This window comes from Xenopus laevis, chromosome 5L, assembly GCF_017654675.1.
Source record: "Xenopus laevis strain J_2021 chromosome 5L, Xenopus_laevis_v10.1, whole genome shotgun sequence".
In the NCBI taxonomy this organism is placed as follows: Eukaryota; Metazoa; Chordata; class Amphibia; order Anura; family Pipidae; genus Xenopus; species Xenopus laevis.
The window spans coordinates 167,235,505-167,260,593 of NC_054379.1; the positions used below are offsets into that span (position 1 = coordinate 167,235,505).

Consider the following 25,089-nt stretch of genomic DNA (forward strand, 5'->3'; position numbering starts at 1 on the left):
TTGTGTAAACTTTACATGGTATCAGTACTGAGATTAACTGACCCCTACATTTTTTACACCCAAATTCAGATAGTAAATTCCTGCATTGTTCACACCTGTAACTCCTCTATTGTTCACACCCCTAAAACCATATACTTTTAACACCTTTAACCAAGGCTGTATCAATTGTGAACAGGTGAACTTTCAAATTGCTGGAGGGGCTCCAGCACTGTGTCACTGTATGTAGCATAGTATGAACTATTCATCTTAGAGTGGTCCTGGTAGGCTTCCCAGTCTCCTGCTGCATTTTGCCTTCCATATGCTCCATGATCTATGCCTGTCCTACTCTGCCTGTGTGTGTCATACTCTGCCTGCCCTATGCTCCATGTATGAGCCATACTATGCCTTCCTTATGTTCCCTGTGTGTGCCATACTCTGCCTGCATGTGCCATACTCTGCTGGGGTAAGGTGAGCAAATCCCCTGAAGTGTTTAATCATATGCTAGAGGTTGCTGCATTATCCACAGGGGAGGAGGAGGCATATGGATTTAAGGGTATGTCCTAATATGACTTAATACATTTTTTCACACATGAGTGATACCATACCATGTCTATCCTGCCTGTGCCTAAATAAAGCAAATGCCTGCATTGCCAGATACTTGTCCTTCCTTCTCCCCAATGCTTGTTTCCTCCTCCTCATTCTCTATTTTCCAATCTAGTGGACAAGTACCAGAAAGTCCCATAACACAAATCGCCAAAATATATATATATATTCACCCACTATTTCAACCTAAACTAAGTTTTGGTTCAACTTCATACAACATACAACAAACTACAGCATGACACCCTAATAGTTTGTTAAAATGTACTGTTAAAATAATGTTTTCAAATCTTTTAGCTGTATATTTTATTATTATGCAGAAATATCAAAGTTTAGTCTACATGTACTTTTTTAATTTCTCCTAGGATTCTGATGTTAAAATCAACAGAATTAAGCACTTCTGAGGTTTGTAGTTGGTCATGTATTTTAATATATATACATATATATATATATATATGAACACAAAAACAACACAAACTTAAATTATTTTAATTTCTTTTCACTTAAGGACACTGAAGATGAGCGAGACCACAATGACCTAATAGACACTGTCTGTGACCCGATGAGTCTCATTAGTTGTCTTTAGCAACAGCTTTGGACTAATTCTGCTCTGCTACCCACTGCAGATATTTAAATAAAAATTATTTTCTCTTTAGTAAAGTTCGGCTAGCATACAGGCCCATCGTTATCGGTAAATGTCCTCCCAATCATGTCTTTAAACCTTTCCAAAAAGATATGGGACCGTTGCAATGAGAATACTTTCTGGTTCAAATACTACATTATAATTACATTATAATTTGGCCGTCTTCTGGGTTGTGTATGGCTACTTTTTCTCATTATGCAATTGGTTTATTTAAAAGGCTTATGTTTGTTACAATTTTCTTTTATATGAAAGGATCTGGACTCCCTATAAACTGGGTTAAGGTCTGTAAAGAGAGTAAAGTGATTGTATATTTGGTAGCTCCTATGTAAACTGATATCTTACAGGAGATTCTGTTTTGCAGTAGATCATGTTTTTATACAACCAAAACTTGCCTCCAAGCCAGAAATGAAAAAATAAGCACCTGCTTTGAGGCCACTGGGAGAAACATCCAAGATGTTGGTGAGCAACATGTTACTCATGAGCCACTGGATGGGGATCACTGCTGTATGGCCTATTGGGTCCAACATTCTTGATGAAAATGTTAAAAACTCCAGGATTGGCAACACAAACTGGTGTGTTTGCAGTTTATGTGTCTCTATGCCTACATTCACTGAATCTATATGTTGTCATGAGCTCGATGATCTAAAATAACACCTCAGTGAAGACATCTCCTGCATTAACCAGCTGTAAAAGAGATAATACTGTGTGAGGATATGTTAACATTGATGATTTGATTCCATAACAAAGTTTCAGCAAGTCAGTTTAAAGAACACAAGCACCGGTATGTTAAATATCACAAACAATTTTGAAAAGTTGCCATTTTGTGTGGTTGTGAAATAAGTTGTACAAAAGGAGATTGTATTTCAAACTGGCATAAATAGAGACAACCCATTGGCAAACAATCAGCTTTTACATTTCAGTGGTCACTGACAAGTTAGAAAACAAAAGGTGATTTCAGTCTCTAGTGTTGATCAATAAACCTCTCACTGTGCTTTGTAAAAATCACTGACCCCCTAAACGGATGTGTTGGAAAGACTGGGTAACAAACCAATGTTATTTAAATGAGTTAAGGTTGTCCACTATGTACATGTAAGCTAGTTATTGAAATGTATAAAATAATATGTTAAAAATATAAATTGTAATTCATTTTTACATTCATTTTTTTCTTTAGATTTCTTTGCAAAGCAGCTTATAGATCATTACGGTTTTGGTCCATGGCTTTCTAGGGCCGAAGTATCGCCTGCTGATCCCATCTTGTATTGTTCAAACTGTACGATTCACATTCCCTGACCCAAAGGGAAAATATACTGGTTTCTTTTATGCAGAGGATATCGATGCTGCTGACATGGCATTGGATTTTTAGTATTGGTGACACCCAGAGGGATAATTAGAGTTTGGCTTGATTCCCGGCAAGTCTTTTTCCCCTTTCTAACAAATGAGAACTTAGTAATGAACAAAATGTAATATTTGCTATGCAATGTTATCAATAAAAACCGTCTTGAGCCAAAAAAAAAAAAACATTTATTTGGAAAACAATACAAAGTGATATTATTATTAGGCTGTACAAAGGTAAGACACTATCATAGGTAAAATGTTGCAGTCTGGTGCAGTTTTGACTTTCCAGGTTGAGCAAGTGTATCCTCAAATTTTAATCTTCAGTGCAAGCCTATTAGGATGGCATACGGTAATGAACACACCTACTACTAAAACTACTGTACTGAGAGGTGTTCATGTACATTTCAGTTCAATAGGAAAATCTTGATACTGTAGATGCTTGGCCACCATTGAAGCTTTGTCTGGTTTTTGTAAAGGTGCAATATTTGGAGGTAGCTTACGGTGATTGTCAATAGTGGGTATTTTGAGGCCGCATGATGCACATTTGACTACATCTCGAATTATGTTGCACATGAACATTTAACTTGTTTCTTGATACACTGCCTTTACCACTAGGGATGGGCGAATTTGACCCGTTTCGTTTCACCAAAAATTCGCCACCGGTGAAATGTCGCCGACGACCATTAAAGTCTATGGGCGTCAAAAAAATGTTGACGCACAGTGAAATTGTTTTGATGCACGACACCTTACAAGTCTATGGGCGTAATTTCTGCAGAGAAACAAGGCAAACAAATTTCACCCATCCCTATTTACCACCCAATTCTTTATAGCCTTGCTAAATTCAAGTTTGTGTCGTGGTGCTCCCAAAGGGTCACCACAATCACACATTTTTTTTTTTACCAATGCTTGTCCATGGTTGATTTTGAAATGATGGTCTAAAATGGTGTGATAAATATCTTGTCTATGTATCTTTTGTATGAGGTCATTTGAGCTGTTGCAAACATTTGTAATAAAAATATTAATAATAACATAATGATTATGATTAAATCTATAATAGTTTAGTAAAAGAGAAAAAGTAAGTAAATGAGTAAGTTAAAAGAAGCAAAAAGACTGTAACCACTTCTCATTCTGCCCTGCCTATTGGGTTCAGCTAGGGTGCTGAAGTTGTGTAGGGTGTTAGAGAGTCATAGGTCACGTTAGGAATCCACATTAGTTATAATATTCACTAAGATGGCAGAGGAAAAGTCCTGAACATTTCAGTCTATCCCTGTAACTGAGTGTTTTCATGTCTGTCTTGACTTTGCTTTGTGGTATTCCATGGCATGTTTAGGATTTTATGAAGAACAAGGGTTTCCCAGTGTCTTTGTCGATGATTTTTTATTTTGCTGGAAACAGCACAGAGAATTTGTATCCTGAGGTGAAAAGAGTCGTGCAGATTGATGAAAATTCTTTTCATGCGGTTGTCTTCGTATTGTATTGTTTTTGTTTTCCTGTTTGCTGTTAAGATATTAACTTTGTCTGTGTAGTTAAGCAGTTTGAATATTACTTGTCTTGGTCTTGTTCAATCTGTTGTTGGTGTTGGTCCGATTCTGTGAAATCTTTCTATTACAATATTGGATTGTGACTCATTCATTTTTAGTAGGTTTGGTAATTTGGTGGTTAGTAGCTGTTCCAGTTCAGCTCCTTTTACTGATTCTGGGATACCAACTATCCGAAAGTTTTTCCGCCTGCTTCGATTTTTCCCTTTGCTGTGTGTCCACTGTTTTTTGTGTTTTTTCCAGTTCGTCCTCCAGTGTGCGGATTCTTTGTTCAGCTGTCAAAATTACGTATCAGTTTGTCTAGTTGACAATGTTAAAAAATATTTTTTTGTTTACACTGTTACTATATAGTACTGCCATACTTGCAGACATCTACTTTGGTGAATGTATTGATGTCATTTTACACAAATGTAATTATATTTACATTTCTAGCCGTACTAAAGATAAACTGAGTGATATAGAGAAAAAAAGATCAAAAACTGGTGGTGGAGAAGAGAAGGTTACATCAACGAATCAATTTAAAGCACAAGTAATACAATTTAATTTAAAGTTCTGACTTTTTAAAGATCCCTTATTTAGTTTTTTAACAATAACCATTACAATATTTCTATGTGGGAAAAGAAGAGAAGAGCCGCAGGGTAATAATATTAAATATAAATGTTTTAATAATCGCAAACATTATTGGCTCCAAACTTTTACCAAATGGCATAAATATCTGTCCTATGTTTTAGTAACAATTTTTCTAATTACTGAAATTGTATACTGAAAAACAATGATTAAATATATTTATATAAGAAGTCTGCCAAAATAGAAATGTGTGTGTAACTTTCAAAATTGTTGCCTTAACATGTTAACAGATAACAAACACTTGCTTTTTAATTACATGCATTATAAAAACTTTTCTGTTTTGTTAAGGTTAAAGGGACAATACCTTAATTATTAATTAACAGTGACTCAATGTTTGATAGTAGTGACGTGCAATCTGTCCGTGAATACGGTTATATAGTTATTTATTATTTACACTATGACATGTATTCATGTAATAAGTTATAGTTAATTATGCAATCTGGCTTCCGCCCATCACACTGAAACTGCACTCACCAAAGTAACCAATGATCTTCTATTGGCAAAGTCTACAGGTCACTATTCCATTCTAATCCTTCTAGATCTCTCTGCAGCCTTTGACACAGTTGACCACACACTCCTCCTTGACATTCTACATTCATCTGGCATTCGGGACACTGCTCTTTCATGGTTTACATCTTATCTGTCTGACCGTTCCTTTAACGTTTCCTTCTCTAACTCTACTTCTACTACTTTCCCACTCTCTGTTGGAGTTCCTCAAGGCTCTGTTCTTGGCCCCCTGCTGTTCTCGCTCTATACAACTTCACTAGGAAAACGTATTCAGTAATTTGGACTTCAGTATCACCTTTATGCTGATGACACCAAACTCTACTTGTCTACTCCTGATCTTTCTAATTCTGTCCTTTCCCAAGTCACAGACTGTCTCTCTGCTGTCTCCTCCTGGATGTCACAGCACCACCTGAAACTGAACCTTTCTAAAACAGAACTCATTATATTTCCTCCAAGATTTTCCCCTTTCCCTCAGATATCACTCACCGTAAACAACACCACCTTTCATTCCACCACACAGACATGCTGCCTAGGAGTTATCTTAGACTCTCATCTGTCTTTTTCACCACACATTCAAAGACTTGCAAAATCTTGCCGTATTCAACTGCGCAACATTGCTCGAATACGACCATATCTCAGTTCAGAATCAACTTAATCACTGATTCAGTCTCTCATCATCTCCCGCCTTGATTACTGCAACTTACTCCTCACAGGTATTCCAACAAATCACCTTTCACAACTCCAATCTGTTCTAAACGCGGCCGCTAGACTCATTCATCTATCTCGCCGCTGAACATCAGCTGCTCCCATATGTATGTCCCTTCACTGGCTCCCAATTTCTTCTAGAATCAAATTCAAATTACTTACACTCACATTCAAGGCCCTTAATAATGAAACCCCTCCCTATATTTCATCTCTAATCTCCAAATACACTCCTTCATGAAACCTACGCTCTGCTTCTGATCTTCGCCTCACTTCTCCTCTGGTCACTTCTGCCCATTCTCGTCTACAAGACTTCTCTCGGGCTTCTGCTTTTCTCTGGAACTCTCTGCCACAAGCTGTCAGACTTTCTCCTTCTTTCCAAACTTTCAAGTGCTCCTTAAAGACCCATCTGTTTAAAGAGGCTTATTCGATGTACCTTAATTAATCATTGCTGTATCAAAAATGACAAAGTGTTTATACAATCCTAATGTCTCAATTGTACCCTAACCTTTAGTTTGTAAAATCTAATCTCTAGGTCCTTCTAACCCTATTGTACTCTGTAATCCTTGTTTGTTATCCACCATTTATTCCCTGTTTGCTATAACTGCAGTAAAGCACTGCGTATCTTGACAGCGCTATATAAATAAATGATGATGAATTAGAATTAAATGTAGTTTCATGGATATATATATTCATTAGAAGCAATAATGACTTACAGGTCAAAAATCAGAGTCAAAATCAGAGTAAACCCCTCACCAAACTACAGAGAACAAAGCATGGTACCTGCAAAAGAGGATTTAGTAGGGGGAAGGAAAAAATACCATCACTAGTATTCTACATGACCCCACTCTGTATGACACTACCGGTACATGGCATCACCTAGTGTAGTTCCCTGTCTCTTTAATACTAAGGAACCTGTATAGACCATAACCAATACACCTCTCAATGAGAGGTCCGTAGAATGACTTATGGAGAATGAGTGCTGTCAATGTGGGAATACCTTACCTGCCCTGTGAGGTATCTAGAAGCATTCTGCAGTCTGTACAGATTGAAATTGTTTTTATCTTTAGCTCATGATCCAACACCAAACAAGACTGGATAGTATTAAAGATCAGCGTGCCCTGGAGTAGACCAGGTAAAAGAAATGCCTGCAGATATGCATAACCTTGCTATGATACAGTCCTCGAGCCTTCACGGATCTGACCTGTACATAGCTGGAGTTATTGTACCCCATAGATTGGGCCTATAAACAATCTGTATGGTATGCTCCCATGAGTTTACCATATAGGAAGAAATTTGAATGACTCAAGGAAGTATTACAACCAACAATAGTGCTAGAGATTGGTTATTCTCAAATCCCCGGACATGGACAGTTCATGAGACCATCCTTAAGTGTTCAAGATTAAAATCAATCTAGGTATGGAGATATAATTATTTACCTATTAATCTGCAGTGGAACTCCATACTAGCATGTCCAAGCCTGTTGGTAAGAGATGCAATAACCAGGGCCTTGCCTAAGGCCGATACTGCAGCCTCGGTCTAAAAGGATAAAGTCAATAAGACCCTTTTTATAGCTTGATGTTAAGCCCTATGATACTTACCTCAACTAGCCAGGCCAGTCTATGGTGGTGTAAAAGGCTAAACCCAGAGTAACATAGACCTTTAGAAAACCCAGCATGCCAAGATTGCATGCTTCCTGTCCACCATAAGGATTAACATTACAGAAATAGCCTGTTATAATGAACCTGTGCATCAAAACTTTTAGCTATAACTGAATTGATGGAGAATACCTAATTTTACAGCCAGCTTTATATGGTACCCATTAATATAATATGTTCCATGAGTATATAGTCCGAGAGCTGACCCTATTGTATTTGAGACAAACTAAATAGGTCTGTACTATAAAATACCTCATTACAAGGCTCTAAAACCCTGTGGCAGTAGTGAATACAGTATATGTGAATTAACCAAAAATTTGCACTGACTGATGTACCCACTGTCTTCCAGACTGAGACCAGATAAGTTGCACCCCTGTAACCAAGAAAGAGATCCTGATGAATATCATACCAGTTTTATAAATAGACCTTGATTTATCATTGGAATATACAGAACATTTATCTTGCCTGATCTCCAGCTGTGGCGATATTAGAATCCTTGTTAAGTGTATATATGACTGTATACATGTCTACATCCATTTAGCCCCCAGGGCAATCCTATCGCAAAAGCAGGATACCGTACTTATCTTATTTTCTTAATAAGCAGGAATAAGTCCACTCGTAGAACATAGATGCTAATTAGTGAGATCGTTAAGACTGATAACTATTCCAACAGCCTATAGTTATGAATGTAAGCAAAAATATGGACCACGTCAACTTCAAAAGTTGTGGTCTACAAGTAGAGATGTCGCGAACTGTTCGCCGGCGAACTTGTTCGCGCGAACATCGGGTGTTCGCGCTCGCCGGAAGTTCGCGAACGTCGCGCGACGTTCGCCATTTTGGGTTCGCCATTGTTGGCGCTTTTTTTTGCCCTCTCACCCCAGACCAGCAGGTACATGGCAGCCAATCAGGAAGCTCTCCCCTGGACCACTCCCCTTCCCTATAAAAACCGAAGCCCTGCAGCGTTTTTTCACTCTGCCTGTGTGTGCTGAAGAGATAGTGTAGGGAGAGAGCTGCTGCCTGTTAGTGATTTCAGGGACAGTTGAAAGTTTGCTGGCTAGTAATCGTTTTGATACTGCTCTGTTATTGGAGGGACAGAAGTCTGCAGGGGTTTGAGGGACATTTAAGCTTAGGTAGCTTTGCTGGCTAGTAATCTACCTTCTACTGCAGTGCTCTGTATGTAGCTGCAGTGGGCAGCTGTCCTGCTTCTGATCTCATCTGCTGACTGCTGCAATAACAGTAGTCCTTGTAAGGACTGCTTTTATTTATTTTTTTGTTGTTTTACTACTACTACTACTACTACTACTATAAGAGCCCAGTGCTATTAGTCTAGCAGTGTTGGGGAGTGGGACTGGTGTGCTAATCTGCTGCTCCTAGTAGTTCAGCAGCACCAACTTTAATTTTTTTTTTTAATATTCATTTTTTTTTATTTTACTTTTTTTTATTTTACTACCGCTGTAGTAGTGTATAAGTTGACCTTTTAGGCATTATTTGCCCTGTAGGCATTTTTTGCCCAGTGTGTTATTCAACCAACTGCCATCTAGCTGTGTGACCTTGTTCACATTCTGTCTAAATATCCATAATATTACCGTCTCCAGAAAAAACACCGGAGTGACTTTTTTCAAGCAGCCATAATATATTTTACGTAATCCGTATCCATCGCTGTAGTAGTGTATACGTTGACCTTGTAGGCATTATTTGCACAGTGTTTTCTTCAAACCGCCATCTAGCTGTGTGAGCTTGTTCACATTTTGTCTAAATATTGATAATATTATCGTCTCTAGAAAAACCACTTGAGTTACTTTTTTTCAAGCAGCATTCATATATTTTACGTAATCCGTATCCACCGCTGTAGTAGTGTATACGTTGACCTTGTAGGCATTGTTTGCCCAGTTTTTTTGGCCGCAGCCACTGAAGCACAGAGGCCAGAAAAAATATGCCATATAAATTCTGAAAATAGTCATTTTTTGCCATACGTTGACTCAACGTATATGGCAAAAAATTACTATTTTCAGCATTTATATGGCATATTTTTTCTGGCAACTGTGCTTCAGTGGCTGCGACCAAAAAAACTGGGCAAACAATGCCTACAAGGTCAACGTATGGCAAAAAATGACTATTTTCAGCATTTATATGGCATATTTTTTCTGGCAACTGTGCTTCAGTGGCTGCAACCAAAAAAACTGGGCAAACAATGTCTACAAGGTCAACGTATGGCGAAAAATTACTATTTTCAGCATTTATATGGCATATTTTTTCTGGCAACTGTGCTTCAGTGGCTGCGTCCAAAAAAACTGGGCAAACAATGCCTACAAGGTCAACGTATGGCAGTTGTTTAAAGAGAACAGTAGATTACTAGCCAGCAAAGCTACCTAAGCTAAAATGTCCCTCAAATCCCTGCAGACTTCTGTCCCTCCAATACAGAGCAGTATCAAGCAGATTACTAGCCAGCAAACTTACTATCATCTGTCCCTGAAATCACTAACAGCTCTCCCCCTACACTATCTCTTCCAAGCACACACAGGCAGATTTTTCAGATACATTTTTGCCCTTGATCCCCTTCTGGCATGCCACTGTCCAGGTCGTTGCACCCTTTAAACAACTTTAAAATCATTTTTCTGGCCAGAAATGTCTTTTCTAGATGTTAAAGTTCGCCTTCCCATTGAAGTCTATGGGGTTCGCGAACCGTTCGCGAACCGCTCGCGTTTTTGCGCAAGTTCGCGAATATGTTCGCGAACTTTTTTTCCGACGTTCGCTACATCCCTATTGGGGGATTCCCATCCCTCGGGAGACATTAAGCACCAGGCAGAACCATAATTCTAAGGGTCAGGGTGTGCTGGTGAGTACTTTGACCTAATCTTATCTTAAAGAAGCAGTTTATTGTAAAAATGTAACTGTCTAAAAAATAATAGGCTGTGCAAAATAAAAAACAGTTAGCCAAAAGTGTAATGTTGAATCCAGCATTTTTAGATTATATTTTTGGCTAACTAACTGTATTCAAAACAGTTTTTATTTTGTACAACCTATCTTTTTAGCCAGTTTTAATTTTTTATAAAAATATTTTCCTGTTTCTCTCTGGATTGTACAATCAATTTAAAAATTTAATTACCCAGAGATCTGTCTGTTTTATAATGCTGGGGGTGCATCTGTCTCTTTTGTGAAAGTCTTGAGTTTATGTCATGAAGTGCTGGGGGCCCACAGACTGTTTCTGTCATGAAATGCTGGGAGGGCCACTTACAGTATTTGTGAACTTCTACATCTCACAAATAAGAGAACCAATAGCAAGAGGTTACCTACTGTGTAGGACTTGGGTAGAGCAGCACTGAATGGTAGAAGTGAGAGTGCTGGGAGTTCCCATATCCAACTTTTCATCTGTTTCACACACTAATTTATATTATATTAAGCCAATATATTTTATTTCTAAGAAAAATGATACGTTGAAAGCTCCCCCCAGCCCACTATGAATGGGGATGACTTGCAGTTGTGAGGCACAGTAGTGTATTATTGCTGCTCTGAAATGATCAGGATCTAGTCTGGATTCTGGATCTGTCTTACCACTGAGTGCCTATAATTTGCTGATGTACAGTTATGCATTAATGAGCAGAATGGACTCCACCATGTCAATAACTTTACAGATGAGCTAAAAATCATTCAATCACATATCAAAGTTTTTCTGTAGACATTAATGATTGTAAAAGCTTTGCCAAACATCACAGATGACAGTTGCACAACACAGAGCAAGCAAGTAGTTGCTATACTTAAAGTAGAGTCCCTGGATGACCTCCTCCAAGCATTAGTAGCAGTCTTATTTATCTCCATAACAATCTTAAAAGAGAATGGCACAGTTACAGCAGAAAAGGCTAAACAGCCACCAATACTAGTGAGTCCCTTATTTATCCTTTCCCAGGCTCTGTATCCAGTCTCAATATAAAAGATTTATGTTCACTTTTAAGCATAAACAAAAGCTGAGACCAAGAAAATTCCAATAGTTTTTATTAAGATTTATTACAAACAATTGTGTAGACCAGCAATACAAAGAGATTACTGATCCTGAGCAAATCATTAAGACATATATTTATACTATTCCAACAATTACAAATGACTGTTTTCTAAAACTCACTGTATACATGTTAATATGGTAATATTCTGATTTGAACAATTCCATATAATGTAGTTCAAACTACTCTATAGGCATACCTATGAATGTGCCTAGGTCAAAGGTTAAATATAAACATGTAGACAACTTTACACTAACCTCCACAGATAACAGATAGAAGAATAACAACAAATTCATATTTTATAATACATACACTATAGGAGTCTGCCCCCAGCAAAATATCACCAAATTTACTCTATTTCACTGATCCCTAGCAAATAGAGTCCCCACAGTCTGGCATTGCCTAGGGAATTACCCCACACTACAATCCTTGGTGGAGCACAAAGCTACTTTGACTACCTCACATTGACTATCTAGCATACTTGAAGTGCTCTTTAACAAGAGATACCTGTCATTTTACCCAAGTTCTTTCAGGGGTGATTTATCAAGGTTCAAATTCCAATTTTTTTCCACAATTCAAATTGTTTTGCACAAAAAAACGCAAACTATATTTTCAAAAGACTTTAAAAAATTATAAATATAAAACTTCGGGATCTACAAGCTTGCAAGTTCACATAGAAGTCAGTGGGAGTTGTCCTAGGCAAAATTCTAGCCCTTTTTTTTTTTTTAAATTCAAGGTTTCTTGAAGCGTGTAAACTCACATATTTGAGTTTTTGGAGTTATTAAACTCACAAATTCAAGCTAATCAAGTGTTTTTCCATAATTGTATGTAACTGATTTTTTTATATTCAGATTTTTTTAATAAATAAGCAAACATACTAGTGTTTTTAAAAAATTATTCATTCAAAGTAGAAATGAACATCTAAAACTTCACAAATTTGATATTTGAATTTTTGATAAATAACCCCACAAGGGAACACATCCCTCCCCCAGGGTACAGGTACAGTTCCCCATTGTGGGAATTGTTAACTCCTTATATCCCCTACTCATTAACATGACACTTTTATTGAAATTTAATTTTAGTTCACAGTATGCAATGTGTGGTGTCAATACTTTGCCGAAAATCAACAGTTATCCAATAAATACACTGCACACCTGGAAACTACTCACTTTGCAGTAGTGGTGCTGGTTCTCAGTTGACCCGGCACGGTCCCTTAGCAACAGAAACTTTTTGTTCACGGTTCTGCACACACACGATGAAGGGATGTTGTACCCCCCAAATGTTGGTGATGATATAAACCAATAAAGAAGGGGCACTTTCCCCACTGCAGAAATTTGCAGTATCCGTGAACAAAAGGTTGCTGTGTCAAAACTTTGCTTCATCTATATAGGCACATTCTTGTCTATCAAATATAGAATATATCCCATTGTTTTACTATTTCTGCTATATCTATGGTACCTGCAAAAGAATGACTATTGTGCTTTCTGAAGGAGATCAATATATCAAGCAAAAGGATTTATCTTAAATGTTCTCGTGTTTAATTCAGGTTGAAGAAAAATAATATAACATTTAGGGACAAATATACAGCCCAATAATCCAGCACTAGAGGATAAGATGGCAAATATCTCAACTGCCACCATTCTACTCCCCTTACTGCTCAGGTATGCAGGGACAAATGTCACCCACACACTACAGAACACCAACATACTGAATGTGATGTTTTTAGCCTCATTAAATCTGTCAGGGAAATCCTTGGCTAGAAATGCAGCAATGAAACTTAGTAGGGCCAAGGTTCCTTTATATCCAATAACACAAAAGAAAAGGGATACAGATCCTTCATTACACATTAAAATAACTGTGTCCATTTCTGAAAATGTATCAGCCTCAAAAAAGGGTGGGTGAGAAGCCATCCATACAGCAGAGATTACAGATGAACCCAGAGTGCATATTATAACTAACACAATGGGCACTGTGGTTCCTACATACTTCTTCAGCTTGCTCCCAGGCTTAGTGGCATTGAAGGCAATAATAACTGTGAGAGTTTTAGTCAGTATAGAAGAAACAGAAATAGTAAATACAATTCCAAATGTTACTTGTCGGAGTAGACAACATATTTGTGTTGGGCGTCCAATGAATAATAAAGTGCAGAGGAAACACAACATGAGAGAGATGAGGAGGATACAACTGAGATGTTGGTTATTAGCTTTCACTATCGGAGTGCCCCAATATTTCACAAAGATTCCCAAAACTGTGGAAGCTGTGATGAACAAGATCAAGGCAATGGAAGTAAAACTGCCTCCCATTGTGTCTGTATAGGAAAGGAAGTTTATAGCTTTAAGGAGACATTCAGTTCTCTCTGTATTAGACTTCTGATACTCAGTACATCTCACACAATTTGCTGCATCTGAAATACAACATATCAAGATGTTAAAGAATTAAAAAAACAAAATAATAACACAAAGACAGAAAAATTTAATCTTTTTCAGTTCCCCATGAAATAACTGTAACAAAATATACTCTTTGGATATAACGTGGAATTCATATTTTATGCAGGCTACCAATCTGGGATATTCCAAGATATTAATTGTGACAGAGACAGAGCGCCTCAGTATTATAACTCTTTAAAAAGGAGACACAGACATTATTTGACAAACCATATTACAGGAACTTGAGTAAATAGTAGAAAGAAATAGCAGGTTACCTAAGCACACTAGGTCATGATATAATCATTGTTTCTAAATATAACACCACAAGTAACATCAGTGGCATAGGAGGCAAATAAACTAGGTTGAATTAGACATATGCATAGTAGAGATCAGAAGGTCACTTTGTGTGGACTTAGATCAAAATCCAAACATAATTCTCAAAGATATTAATACATTGAAAACTGCCCAAATGAGCACAACATGGTTTAACCAACAAAATGGAGGGACCCATAGGGTTACATTCCCCTATGGTCTAAAAGATCCACGTGGTTGGAAATCACCTGCTGTGGACAACTAAGGGGCAGATTTACTAAGGGTCGAAATATTGAGGGTTAATTAACCCTCGATATTCGACTAGGAACTAAAATCGTTCGACTTCGAATATCGAAGTCGAACGATTTAGCGCTAATCCTACGATCGAACGATCGAAGGATTATTCGTTCGATCGAACGATTAATTCCTTCGAATCGCACGATTCGAAGGATTTTAATACAATGATCGAACTAATATCCTTCGATCAAAAAAACGCAGGCAAGCCTATGGGGACCTTCCCCATAGGCTAACATTGACTTCGGTAGCTTTTAGCTGCCGAAGTAGGGGGTCGAAGTTTTTCTTAAAGAGACAGTACTTCGCTTATCGAATGGTCGAATAGTCGAACGATTTTTAGTTCGAATCGTTCGATTCGAAGTCGTAGTAGTAGTCGAAGTAGCCCATTCGATGGTCGAAGTAGCCAAAAAAACACTTCGAAATTCGAAGTTTTTTTAATTCAAATCCTTCACTCGAGCTTTGTAAATGTGCCCCTAGGTGTTGTGCCTAAATTGGGAATAGATTTGGCCAGAAGGTACCATTGATGCGTAAGGTGTATAAAAGGCTAAGCTGCCATGTGCTCAGGGTCTGTTCTGCTCAGTTCTTTCCAGTCTCACTTCAGTATGGAGTGATTGTTCCCAGGTAGGCCTTGGGGATAAAGCAACCCTGATAATCATTTAGTGTTCAGAGGCAACAGAGAGAGTAAAGGAGCTTCCAGGAAAAGGTTCCCTGTGAAAGAGGCTGGGATATGCTCAACAGTTCTGTGTGAGCCCTCCGTGAATTTTGGCCTGAGGAAAAGTTATTACTGGTGAGTCCTCGGTGAGTGATCTGCCTGAGGTAAAGGTATCAGAATGGCTCCAGCGTGTGTGTCCCCTGTTTGAGAACAGGTGTTGTTCATGGACCTGCAACATGGGAGCCACTACCTCTGTCCAATAAGAGAAGTATTTGGGCAGGTAGTGTTACCTGGGAAAAGTTCAATAGCTCTAGGGGGAAAAAGGGGCTGTGACTTGCTTTGTCCACCCAAAGTGGAGTGTGGTACTTTTCCCTGGTAAGGACTGTGCCAGGATAGGGAAACTGAATCCACAGGGCGGGGTATTATTATTTATATGATATTATGTAAGTGAATTTTCATATTTGCCAGTTATATAAAGCTTATTTGTTTTACTGCATTGGTGTGTAGTATTTGTCTCCTAGTGGGACATCTCTGTGTGTATCTCTGGAGCCCTGCCATGGAGAGAAATTCTCAGTACCCTTTTATTTAGCAAAGGGGATTCAGGACTAGGGATGGGCGATTTTGACTCGTTTCGCTTCGCCAAAAATTCGCCAGCGGCAAAATGTCGCAGACACCCATTAAAGTCTATGGGCATCAAAAAAATGTTGTCGCGCGTTGAAATTGTTTTGACGCGCATCTTTTTTTTTTAAGCACGCCGCCATTCAAGTCTATGGGCGTCATTTTTTCGGCGAAACAAGGCAAAAAATTTGCCCATCCCTATTCAGGACCTGTGGATGGTAAGATATTACTGGTGTATATCCTATAATATAGGTGGTGGTCAATATAGGGTTACAAAAGAATACCAGGAAGGCTCCAAAACCTTTAAAAAAGTATTCAGTAACATCAAAGGAATTAACAGAGTTGAGGAGGGAAGTGCTTTTGAATTTTTCATGAAATCATTTTGTTTTCAATTAAATACTAATGTTTATCTTGACTCAGCTCAAACCCAATGTATAACATACTCAAACCCAATGACTGTATTGGGGGAGAATTTTCTATAAATCAACAAGAAGATGTACCAAACACTATGGGGGAAATGTAATTAAATTCGATAAATGAACACATTTGCACACAAATAAGAATAAAAACTTGCACGTCGCAAGACGACGGCAAAGATGATTGATTTTTGAACCTTGAATTTTACAATCAAACAAGGTAATTTACAGAATGTCTGCCTATGGCTTTAAAAAAAATCGGAAAAATCAATTTCTGTAAATTAACTTGTTTGATCGATTGTAAAAGTCATCAAACATTTTTGGAGCCAGGTAAAAATTCTTATATAGGGCACATAAGGCAGTGTTTGGCTTGCTGAAAATGATTTTTGTGTGTGTTTGCATGGGGAAAATAACTGCTAATAATAGTAAATACCTGAAATACTCCTGAAAAAAAGTGAAAAACAGATTTTTAAAAATGTTTTTCCACATATTTGTACTTCTGGCCTTCAGAAATAAAATTTTATCTACGACTTACCTGTTGTGTTGGACATTTCTCCATCTGCACACTTGATACAATCATAACAACAAGATGGTTTTCCTTCTATTTTAGATTTCCTGTATCCTGGGGAACAGGGTTCATTGCATTGAGATTTAGGAATCTACATGTGGCAGATATAAAGATTATTTAGCCTGTGGGCTAAGAATGGTTAAACCATGTAAATATGGCTGTATAATTTGTAAGCTCAGTAAGAGTTTAAAATAAAATGGGTTTATAAATAGCTACAGTAATTATGTGATTGAAGTATTTGTGACAATAAACAAAAATTGTTTCCTTGTGCAAGCAATCCAATATCGATATCAATCAATATCAAATCCAGTTCTCAAGTTCACATTAGCACATTCCAAAAATTACACCACAGTTTTTGTTTCTAATGGAAGCACTGTTTACCCTAATTTTTACTCATTTACATTAGGGACCCTGTACTGGTGATAGAGGGGAGTCTTAGTGTCTCCTCACCTTCCTCTAACCAGTATTTACTAACACAGTCAGTGCTTTATTAATGGGAGGAGCTGCAGGTCTCTGTGCTCCAAAAACAAATGGCAGAGACATGTGGATGCAGCCTACAAAGTGCACAAAAAAGCTAATTGGGACCTTTCTTTGCACACTGCATCCTACACTGTAAATGAGACCTATGGTGGCTTGCAACTGAAATTTGTATTTTGCACCCTACTTGCCCAATGCTTAATAAATTGCCAGTCCTCTTAAGCGTGATAAATGCAGATAGTACTGTATTCATGGGAAACATGCCGTTTTGGAAATCAGAGACCTGCAGCAATTTAAAAAAGTTCAACGTAGGGCAGAGCATGAAAGCATGGCAATTTGTGCTAGTTCTTTAGACACTATTGAACCTTTTTACTAATATGTGGATCTACTTTTTTTTTACAAATCATAATTTTCTCTAAAAAAATCGTTTTTTTTATTTCTCTAAAATTCTAAAGCTTCCAGAAGTGTAAACATTTTGAAAAACTCGAATACAAAATTTTGCCAAGAAAAAACAGTAGAGGTCCCATAAAAGTCAATGGGAAATGCACTGATTATATTTAACCATTTAGTGTTTTAGACAATATTGGATTTTATTTTGCTTGTAATTGCCCACAAATTTATAGAGGTTTCATGAGTTACTCATATTTTTTCAGATTGTTAAGCGTACTGGTCATACTTTTTTAACTCTGATATTTAATCTTAATTGTTTCAAAAAGCTCTATTTCCAAAATTCAACCTTTAATAAATGGACCTCTTAAAAAAATGATTCTTATGATGTTAGGCAAATGTGCTTAACTGATTCTGGGACTGCAGGTCACCTAAATCATTACAACCTACTGGTTACATATTCTAGGAGGACCTCAATATTCTTTTCTTCTAATAAAGGGCAATAACATGGTTTGCCCAGGCCAGGGGCAACCATTCCTACATATACATGATTTTTTCTGATTTTTTATAACTTTGGCAGCATCCAGTGAATTGTGATTTTATAAAACTTGTCTCGGATCTTGCACATTCCCACAATGCAGCATTCCCCTAGAATTCTAAGCATCACTGCTTCCCTACAAATCAATACAATTTGTTTGTCATAGTAATCCTAAACATTCCAACCCCTTTTCAGAAACAACTGTTAATGTTACATAATTAACATAATGTTACATAATTATACAGTTTTTGAAAGATCAAAGTCTTTGGAAATAGTCTGGATAAATGGGATGTTATTAACTTTATGCAGTGAATCGTAGTTTTGGGGTTTGGTGATGAGCTAGCAAAAAGTCTGTGCTTGTCCCTTCTATGGACATATTTTCCCCCTTTACTCCCAACACCCCTCCAGCTACATTACAGTACAATACACATACACACATTTAGAGAAAAAATTATATAATTGTTACCTTTTTGAAATAAGGACCCCATACGTCATCTCTGCTATTTATATAAAACTGTTTTTCACTGTTTAATAGATAAAATTTCCCAACCTTTTGTCTCATAACTGGATCATTTGGCAGGAAAAACCACTTGACTATATCAAAAGCAAAAGGGGGCTCTCCATTGTCATTAAAGAAGATGGTGTCACCAGTAGATGTCGTAAAATTCAAATTACGGATGTATTTATTTAGCTAGAATAAGAAATTTAATAAAATATGTAAAGTTGCCTCGCAAAGAATCTTTCTTAAAGGGATTATGTCATGATTTTGCTTACTTTTTACCATATAAAATGTGATTCCTAATCCAACATTTTATTTAGTTGTAATATTAGTGTGTAGGCGCCATCTCAGGTCATTTTGCCTGGTCATGTGCTTTCAGAAAGATCCAGTGCTGCACAATGGAACTGCTTTCTGGCAGGCTGTTGTTTCTCCTTCTCAATGTAACTGAATGTGTCACAGTGGGACCTGGATTTTACAATTGAGTGTTGTTCTTATTTGTACCAGGGAGCTGTAATTTGATTACCTTCCCATTGTTATGATGATGGGAAAGGAGGAGGGTGATATCACTCCAATTTGCAGTACAGCAGTAAAGAGTGACTGAAGTTTATCAAAGCACAAGTCACATGACTGGGGACACCTGGGAAACTGACAATATATCTAACCCCATATCAGATTTCAACATTAAATATAAAAAACATCAGTTTGCTCTTTTTAGAAAAAAAATGATTTCAGCACAGAAGTCTGCTGGAGCAGCACTATTAACTGATGCATTTTGGAAAAAAACCCATGTCCATGACAGTATCCCTTTAAACAAAAAAAATACATAGTAACATAGTAAATTAGGCTGAAAAAAGACACACAACCATCAGGTTCAACCTTTTTGTTGTTTTTAACCTGCCTATCTGCCAGTTGATCCAGAGAAAGGCAAAAAACCCATCTGAATTTTGCCTCAGAGTGGGAAAAAATTCCTTCCTGGCTCCAAAATGGAACTAGTCCCTGGATTAACTTGTACTATGAGCTATCTTCCATATCTCTGTATTCCCTCACTTGCTAAACACCATCCAACCCCTTCTTATACCTATCTAATGTATCAGCCTGTACCACTGATTCACTTCCCAGGTCTCCCTGTAACACCCCTTTCCCTTCTCTAATCTCATTGGCTCCCTCCTGTCTGCTGGGAGGAGCTACTGGTGAATAAATCATCCGACCCTTCCTTGTACCTATCTAATGTATCAGCCTGTACCCCTGATTCAAGGAGACAATTCCACATCTTCACAGCTCTCACTGTAACAAACCCCTTCCCAATATTTAGCTGGAACCTCTTTTCTTCTAATCGGAATGGGTGACCTTGTGTCAGCTGGAAAGACCTACTGGTAAATAAATCATTATATGATCCCCTTACATATTTATACTTAGAATCCTCAAAAATTCATTGAGGAGGGGGATTTAACAGAAAGGATAAAATATAGTGTAGTATTTTTTCAAAAAAATTTTTTTTGTTATTTGTTTTTTTTTAAAAGAATTTCTTAAACACCCACCGTGATTATTGACAGTGATAATAGTGTTCTTTTATTTGACTTAGAAAAAAAGAGAGCCCAAACTGTGATGGTTGTGAAATAACAAGTGAAAAAATATATATAAAAAAATGAAAAATGAAAAATAAAAAATAAAATATAAATAAAAATAAAAATAAAAATAAAAAATAAAAAATAGAAAAGAGTGAAAAGTGAATTTGTTCAGTGAATTAATAAATACCCACGATTTCTTTCCAAGTGATAATAAATGCAGTGTTATTCATTACTTAAAACACATTCAGTGCAGTAGGTGAATATTAATCTGATTAGTGAATATTTAGTGTGGGTTAAACTTCCCCTTAGATTTTTCTCGTTTGAGATCCACACTCTATGGATTAGAGGAAAGGTAACGTAAAATACTTTGCCACAATTCCGGTACAACCGGTTGTGCAGCTCACTCACCAAATGTGAGTTAAGGGAGAGCGTCTGATAGGTCCTGTTCGCGCTGTTTCCACTCTTTTTCTGCTATCCAGGTTTTTGTAAGAGGGATAAAAATGGAGAGGGGCATGTGCAGGGATCACTTTAAAACAGTTTAATAGAATAAAAATACACTCACAAACACGATCGGTAAAACTGCAAAAAGGATTGGTAAAAGTCCCGCGAAAGTCGCTGTGTTTCCTTGGCGTCCCTCGGAAGGTACAGACGTCTCTCTGGGTCGGGTACTCCTGCAAAAGGTTAGCGTGGTCTTTTTCGCTTACGCGTTTCGCCTGGCTGGCTTCTTCCTGAGCTCAGGAAGAAGCCAGCCAGGCGAAACGCGTAAGCGAAAAAGACCACGCTAACCTTTTGCAGGAGTACCCGACCCAGAGAGACGTCTGTACCTTCCGAGGGACGCCAAGGAAACACAGCGACTTTCGCGGGACTTTTACCAATCCTTTTTGCAGTTTTACCGATCGTGTTTGTGAGTGTATTTTTATTCTATTAAACTGTTTTAAAGTGATCCCTGCACATGCCCCTCTCCATTTTTATCCCTCTTACAAAAACCTGGATAGCAGAAAAAGAGTGGAAACAGCGCGAACAGGACCTATCAGACGCTCTCCCTTAACTCACATTTGGTGAGTGAGCTGCACAACCGGTTGTACCGGAATTGTGGCAAAGTATTTTACGTTACCTTTCCTCTAATCCATAGAGTGTGGATCTCAAACGAGAAAAATCTAAGGGGAAGTTTAACCCACACTAAATATTCACTAATCAGATTAATATTCACCTACTGCACTGAATGTGTTTTAAGTAATGAATAACACTGCATTTATTATCACTTGGAAAGAAATCGTGGGTATTTATTAATTCACTGAACAAATTCACTTTTCACTCTTTTCTATTTTTTATTTTTTATTTTTATTTTTATTTTTATTTATATTTTATTTTTTATTTTTCATTTTTCATTTTTTTATATATATTTTTTCACTTGTTATTTCACAACCATCACAGTTTGGGCTCTCTTTTTTTCTAAGTCAAATAAAAGAACACTATTATCACTGTCAATAATCACGGTGGGTGTTTAAGAAATTCTTTTAAAAAAAAACAAATAACAAAAAAAATTTTTTTGAAAAAATACTACACTATATTTTATCCTTTCTGTTAAATCCCCCTCCTCAATGAATTTTTGAGGATTCTAGCACTTTATTTTCTGTACTTGGAGATCGTCTCAAACAGGTGGAGGAGGACCTGCAAGTGCTGAACTGTGGGGAAACCAAAGTTTGTCCTTGGATACAACCTGATATATTTATATTTATACTTAGTTATCATATCTCCCCTTAAGCTCCTCTTCTCCAGTGTGAACATCCCCAATTTGGCCAGTCTTTCCTCATAGCTAAGATTTTCCATAACTTTTAGCAGCTTTGTTTCCCTCTGGAACCTCTCTAATACTATAATGTGCTGTAATGAGCATTGGAGACCAAAACTGTATGGCATATTTTAGCTGGGGCCTTACCAGTGCTCTATACAGTGGAAAAATGCCCCCTCCTTCCGTGAATCAATATCCATTTTAATACAGCTCAAGACCTTATTTGCCCTTGATTCTGCTGACTGCCATTGCTTGCTACAGCCAAGTTTATCATCTACAAGGTCCTTTTCCATATTGGATTTGCCTAGTGCAGTCCCATTAAGGGTATAAGTGGATATTGTTACATCCCAGGTGCAGGACTTTACATTTATCAACCTTGAATCTCATTTGCCACTTAGCTGCCCGAATTGCCAGTTTGTCAAGATCCTGTTGCAAGGATGCCACATTCAATACCAACACTGAATCATTTAACAGAAATCAGATACTTGAATGTCCCTGTAGTTTTTAAAAACAGCGTAGGACCACAACTGTAAAAATGCATGTCACAGTTAGTAATTAGGTATTTCTTAAGATGCAAATGACTGCATGTAATCCTTACACTATACACACACACATATTACAATCAGTTTTGAATACCTACAAAACCTGCCCACTAGCTCATTAAAAAACAACTAAAAGAAAAGAACTAACATAATACATTTTATAAGCATGTACAAATATAGAGATGGGAAGGTTAGTTGGAAGAGGGGTGATTATAGGCTAGGGGGGTTTCCATGATGATAATTCTATAGATTTTTCCAAAATTGAGGGGTATCCCCAGCAGGGAGGCCTGAAGCAGTTGCTGAGAAACTTAATGGCTTCTTAGAGTGAGATTTGGGTTAACAACCTAAATAATCTTGAAACATTGGCTAAATAGCTGATACACGTTTGTTCTATATTCTTTCTGTCCTGCAGCAACTTAGTGCCATTATATTGTAAAGAGGCAGGTGGGTAGGGTTCTATTGAGCCTATAAATTATCCAGGGTTGCCAAACCTTTTATTTATCTGTAATAATGCTGATAAGTTTTTCATTAGTAAATCTCCTGTCAATCTTAATTTTAAACATAGCAGGGGGATCTCCAGTATTTTGCTTCATTCTGGCTGCTAGGAAGATATGGTTTAGGAGTTTGTTTTTTATTTTTAGGTAGGGATTCCATAAGAAAACGACTTACAAACGAACATTGATAAACTGGCTAATGAACTTAAGTCACGCAAATGGAAGAAATTCAATCGAGACAAAACCGATTTTGCGTTAGGCAAAATATACAGCACTGACTTTGGCTCACAGTCCAGTTCTATCAATGCTAAAAACCTTTCATCCTTTTCTGATTACACATCAGAGAGTGATGTCAGTGAAGGTGCAGCTGCTTCAATAAGACCAACGAATTTTAAAAAAAAGTTTTCACATGAGCGGAGCAGGACAGAAAGCCCGCCATCTCTTTCTTTGTCAGATAGTACCTCAACCCGATGACTTTTTTAGAACAAAGGCAAATGGGGGAAAAAGGGAGGGGGAGACTGAGAGACAGAAAAAGATGGGGTTACCGATTCAACAAATAACTGGTACTGATACACTACAAATCTTTAACTTATCTCAATATGAACTGAGCAAACATCAAGTTACTGCACTACAAAAGGGTCTGTCATTCTCTCCTACGAGTTCCTTTAATACCTTTAACTGGATAAAGGACTTACATCTATTTGGAAGAAAGTTGCTATTACATAAATATTTCATAAAAGAGAATAAACAAAATAGCTGTTCAGTTGAGGAACAAAAAGCCTTACAGGATTTGTGTTATCTTTTAGATGATAATGAGTTTTTCAGAAATAGAATAGAAGGTCCTTTCACTGATTTAAAATCTAAAAGTACCTTCACCCCCCCCAATGCTCTCTGTCCAAAGGTAGAAATTTTCATTGAAAGTTGTGTCGAGGACTTGAGGGCACTACAGTTGACTAGAGGCTCGACCAGACACTACCTAAGTAACCTTTCGTTTAAAGAACGACAGGGCTTAAGGGATTTAACTAATAATTCAGACATCACAATTAAATCTAGTGATAAAGGAGGGAACATCGTCATCATGGAGAGCACATCCTATGTAAAGGAGTGCAAACGCCAACTTAGTGATACTAGCTGCTACATTCAACTGAGCAGCGATCCAACGAAAACCTTCCAGTCTGAACTAACTCAGATCTTACAATCAGGCAGAGAGAAAGAACTCATAAGCAAAGAAGAATACAATTTCCTAAGGGTGAAATCCCCGATTATCCCCACCTTTTACACAATTCCAAAAATTCACAAAAATGCTCAGTCGCCACCCGGACGTCCTATAGTTTCGGGAATAGGCAGCCTCAATGAACCTGCTAGCATATATATTGATACCATATTAAAACCGTTTGTTGCCAGCCTCCCCTCCTTCATTCAGGACACAATGGATGCGCTGCGTCATTTAGATGGGATCAATCTCGGTGACAATCAATGGCTAGCATGCTTGGATATTGAATCACTATATACAAGCATCTTACATGAGGTTGGCATAACAGCAGTAGAGGAAACCTTAAAACAGAGGGGTCGCCAATATAATGATCATAATGCATTTGTGGTAGAACTATTGGAGTATATACTAAAGCACAATTACTTCACTTTTAACAATAAATACTACCACCAACAGAGGGGCACAGCGATGGGCAGTAGCTGTGCTCCCTCATATGCTAATTTGTATTTGGGTTGGTGGGAGCGAAACTTCGTCTTCAATGAAGATTTGATAGAATACACACAAAATATTTCCTTATGGTTACGCTACATTGACGACGTAGTGATAATATGGTCAGGTACCCAAAAAAGCTTCAATGAATTTGTTGACAAACTTAATACTAATATAATTAACTTGAGGGTAACTTCTGAGATAAATAAGGATACTATCAACT

At 37.5% G+C, this 25,089-nt stretch overlaps 1 protein-coding gene across 1 annotated transcript; it reads right to left on the reverse strand.

Moving 5' to 3' along the window:
- Positions 1–11,562: 11,562 nt before the first annotated feature.
- On the reverse strand, positions 11,563–17,018 carry LOC121393872 (vomeronasal type-2 receptor 26-like). The gene is made up of 2 exons (XM_041563633.1): positions 16,838–17,018; positions 11,563–13,988 (listed from the first exon to the last, which is right to left on the reverse strand). Exons 1-2 carry the CDS (start codon positions 16,851–16,853, stop codon positions 13,087–13,089), a joined length of 918 nt encoding a protein of 305 aa, XP_041419567.1. The 5' UTR covers positions 16,854–17,018; the 3' UTR covers positions 11,563–13,086.
- Between the last annotated feature and the right edge of the window lie 8,071 nt (positions 17,019–25,089).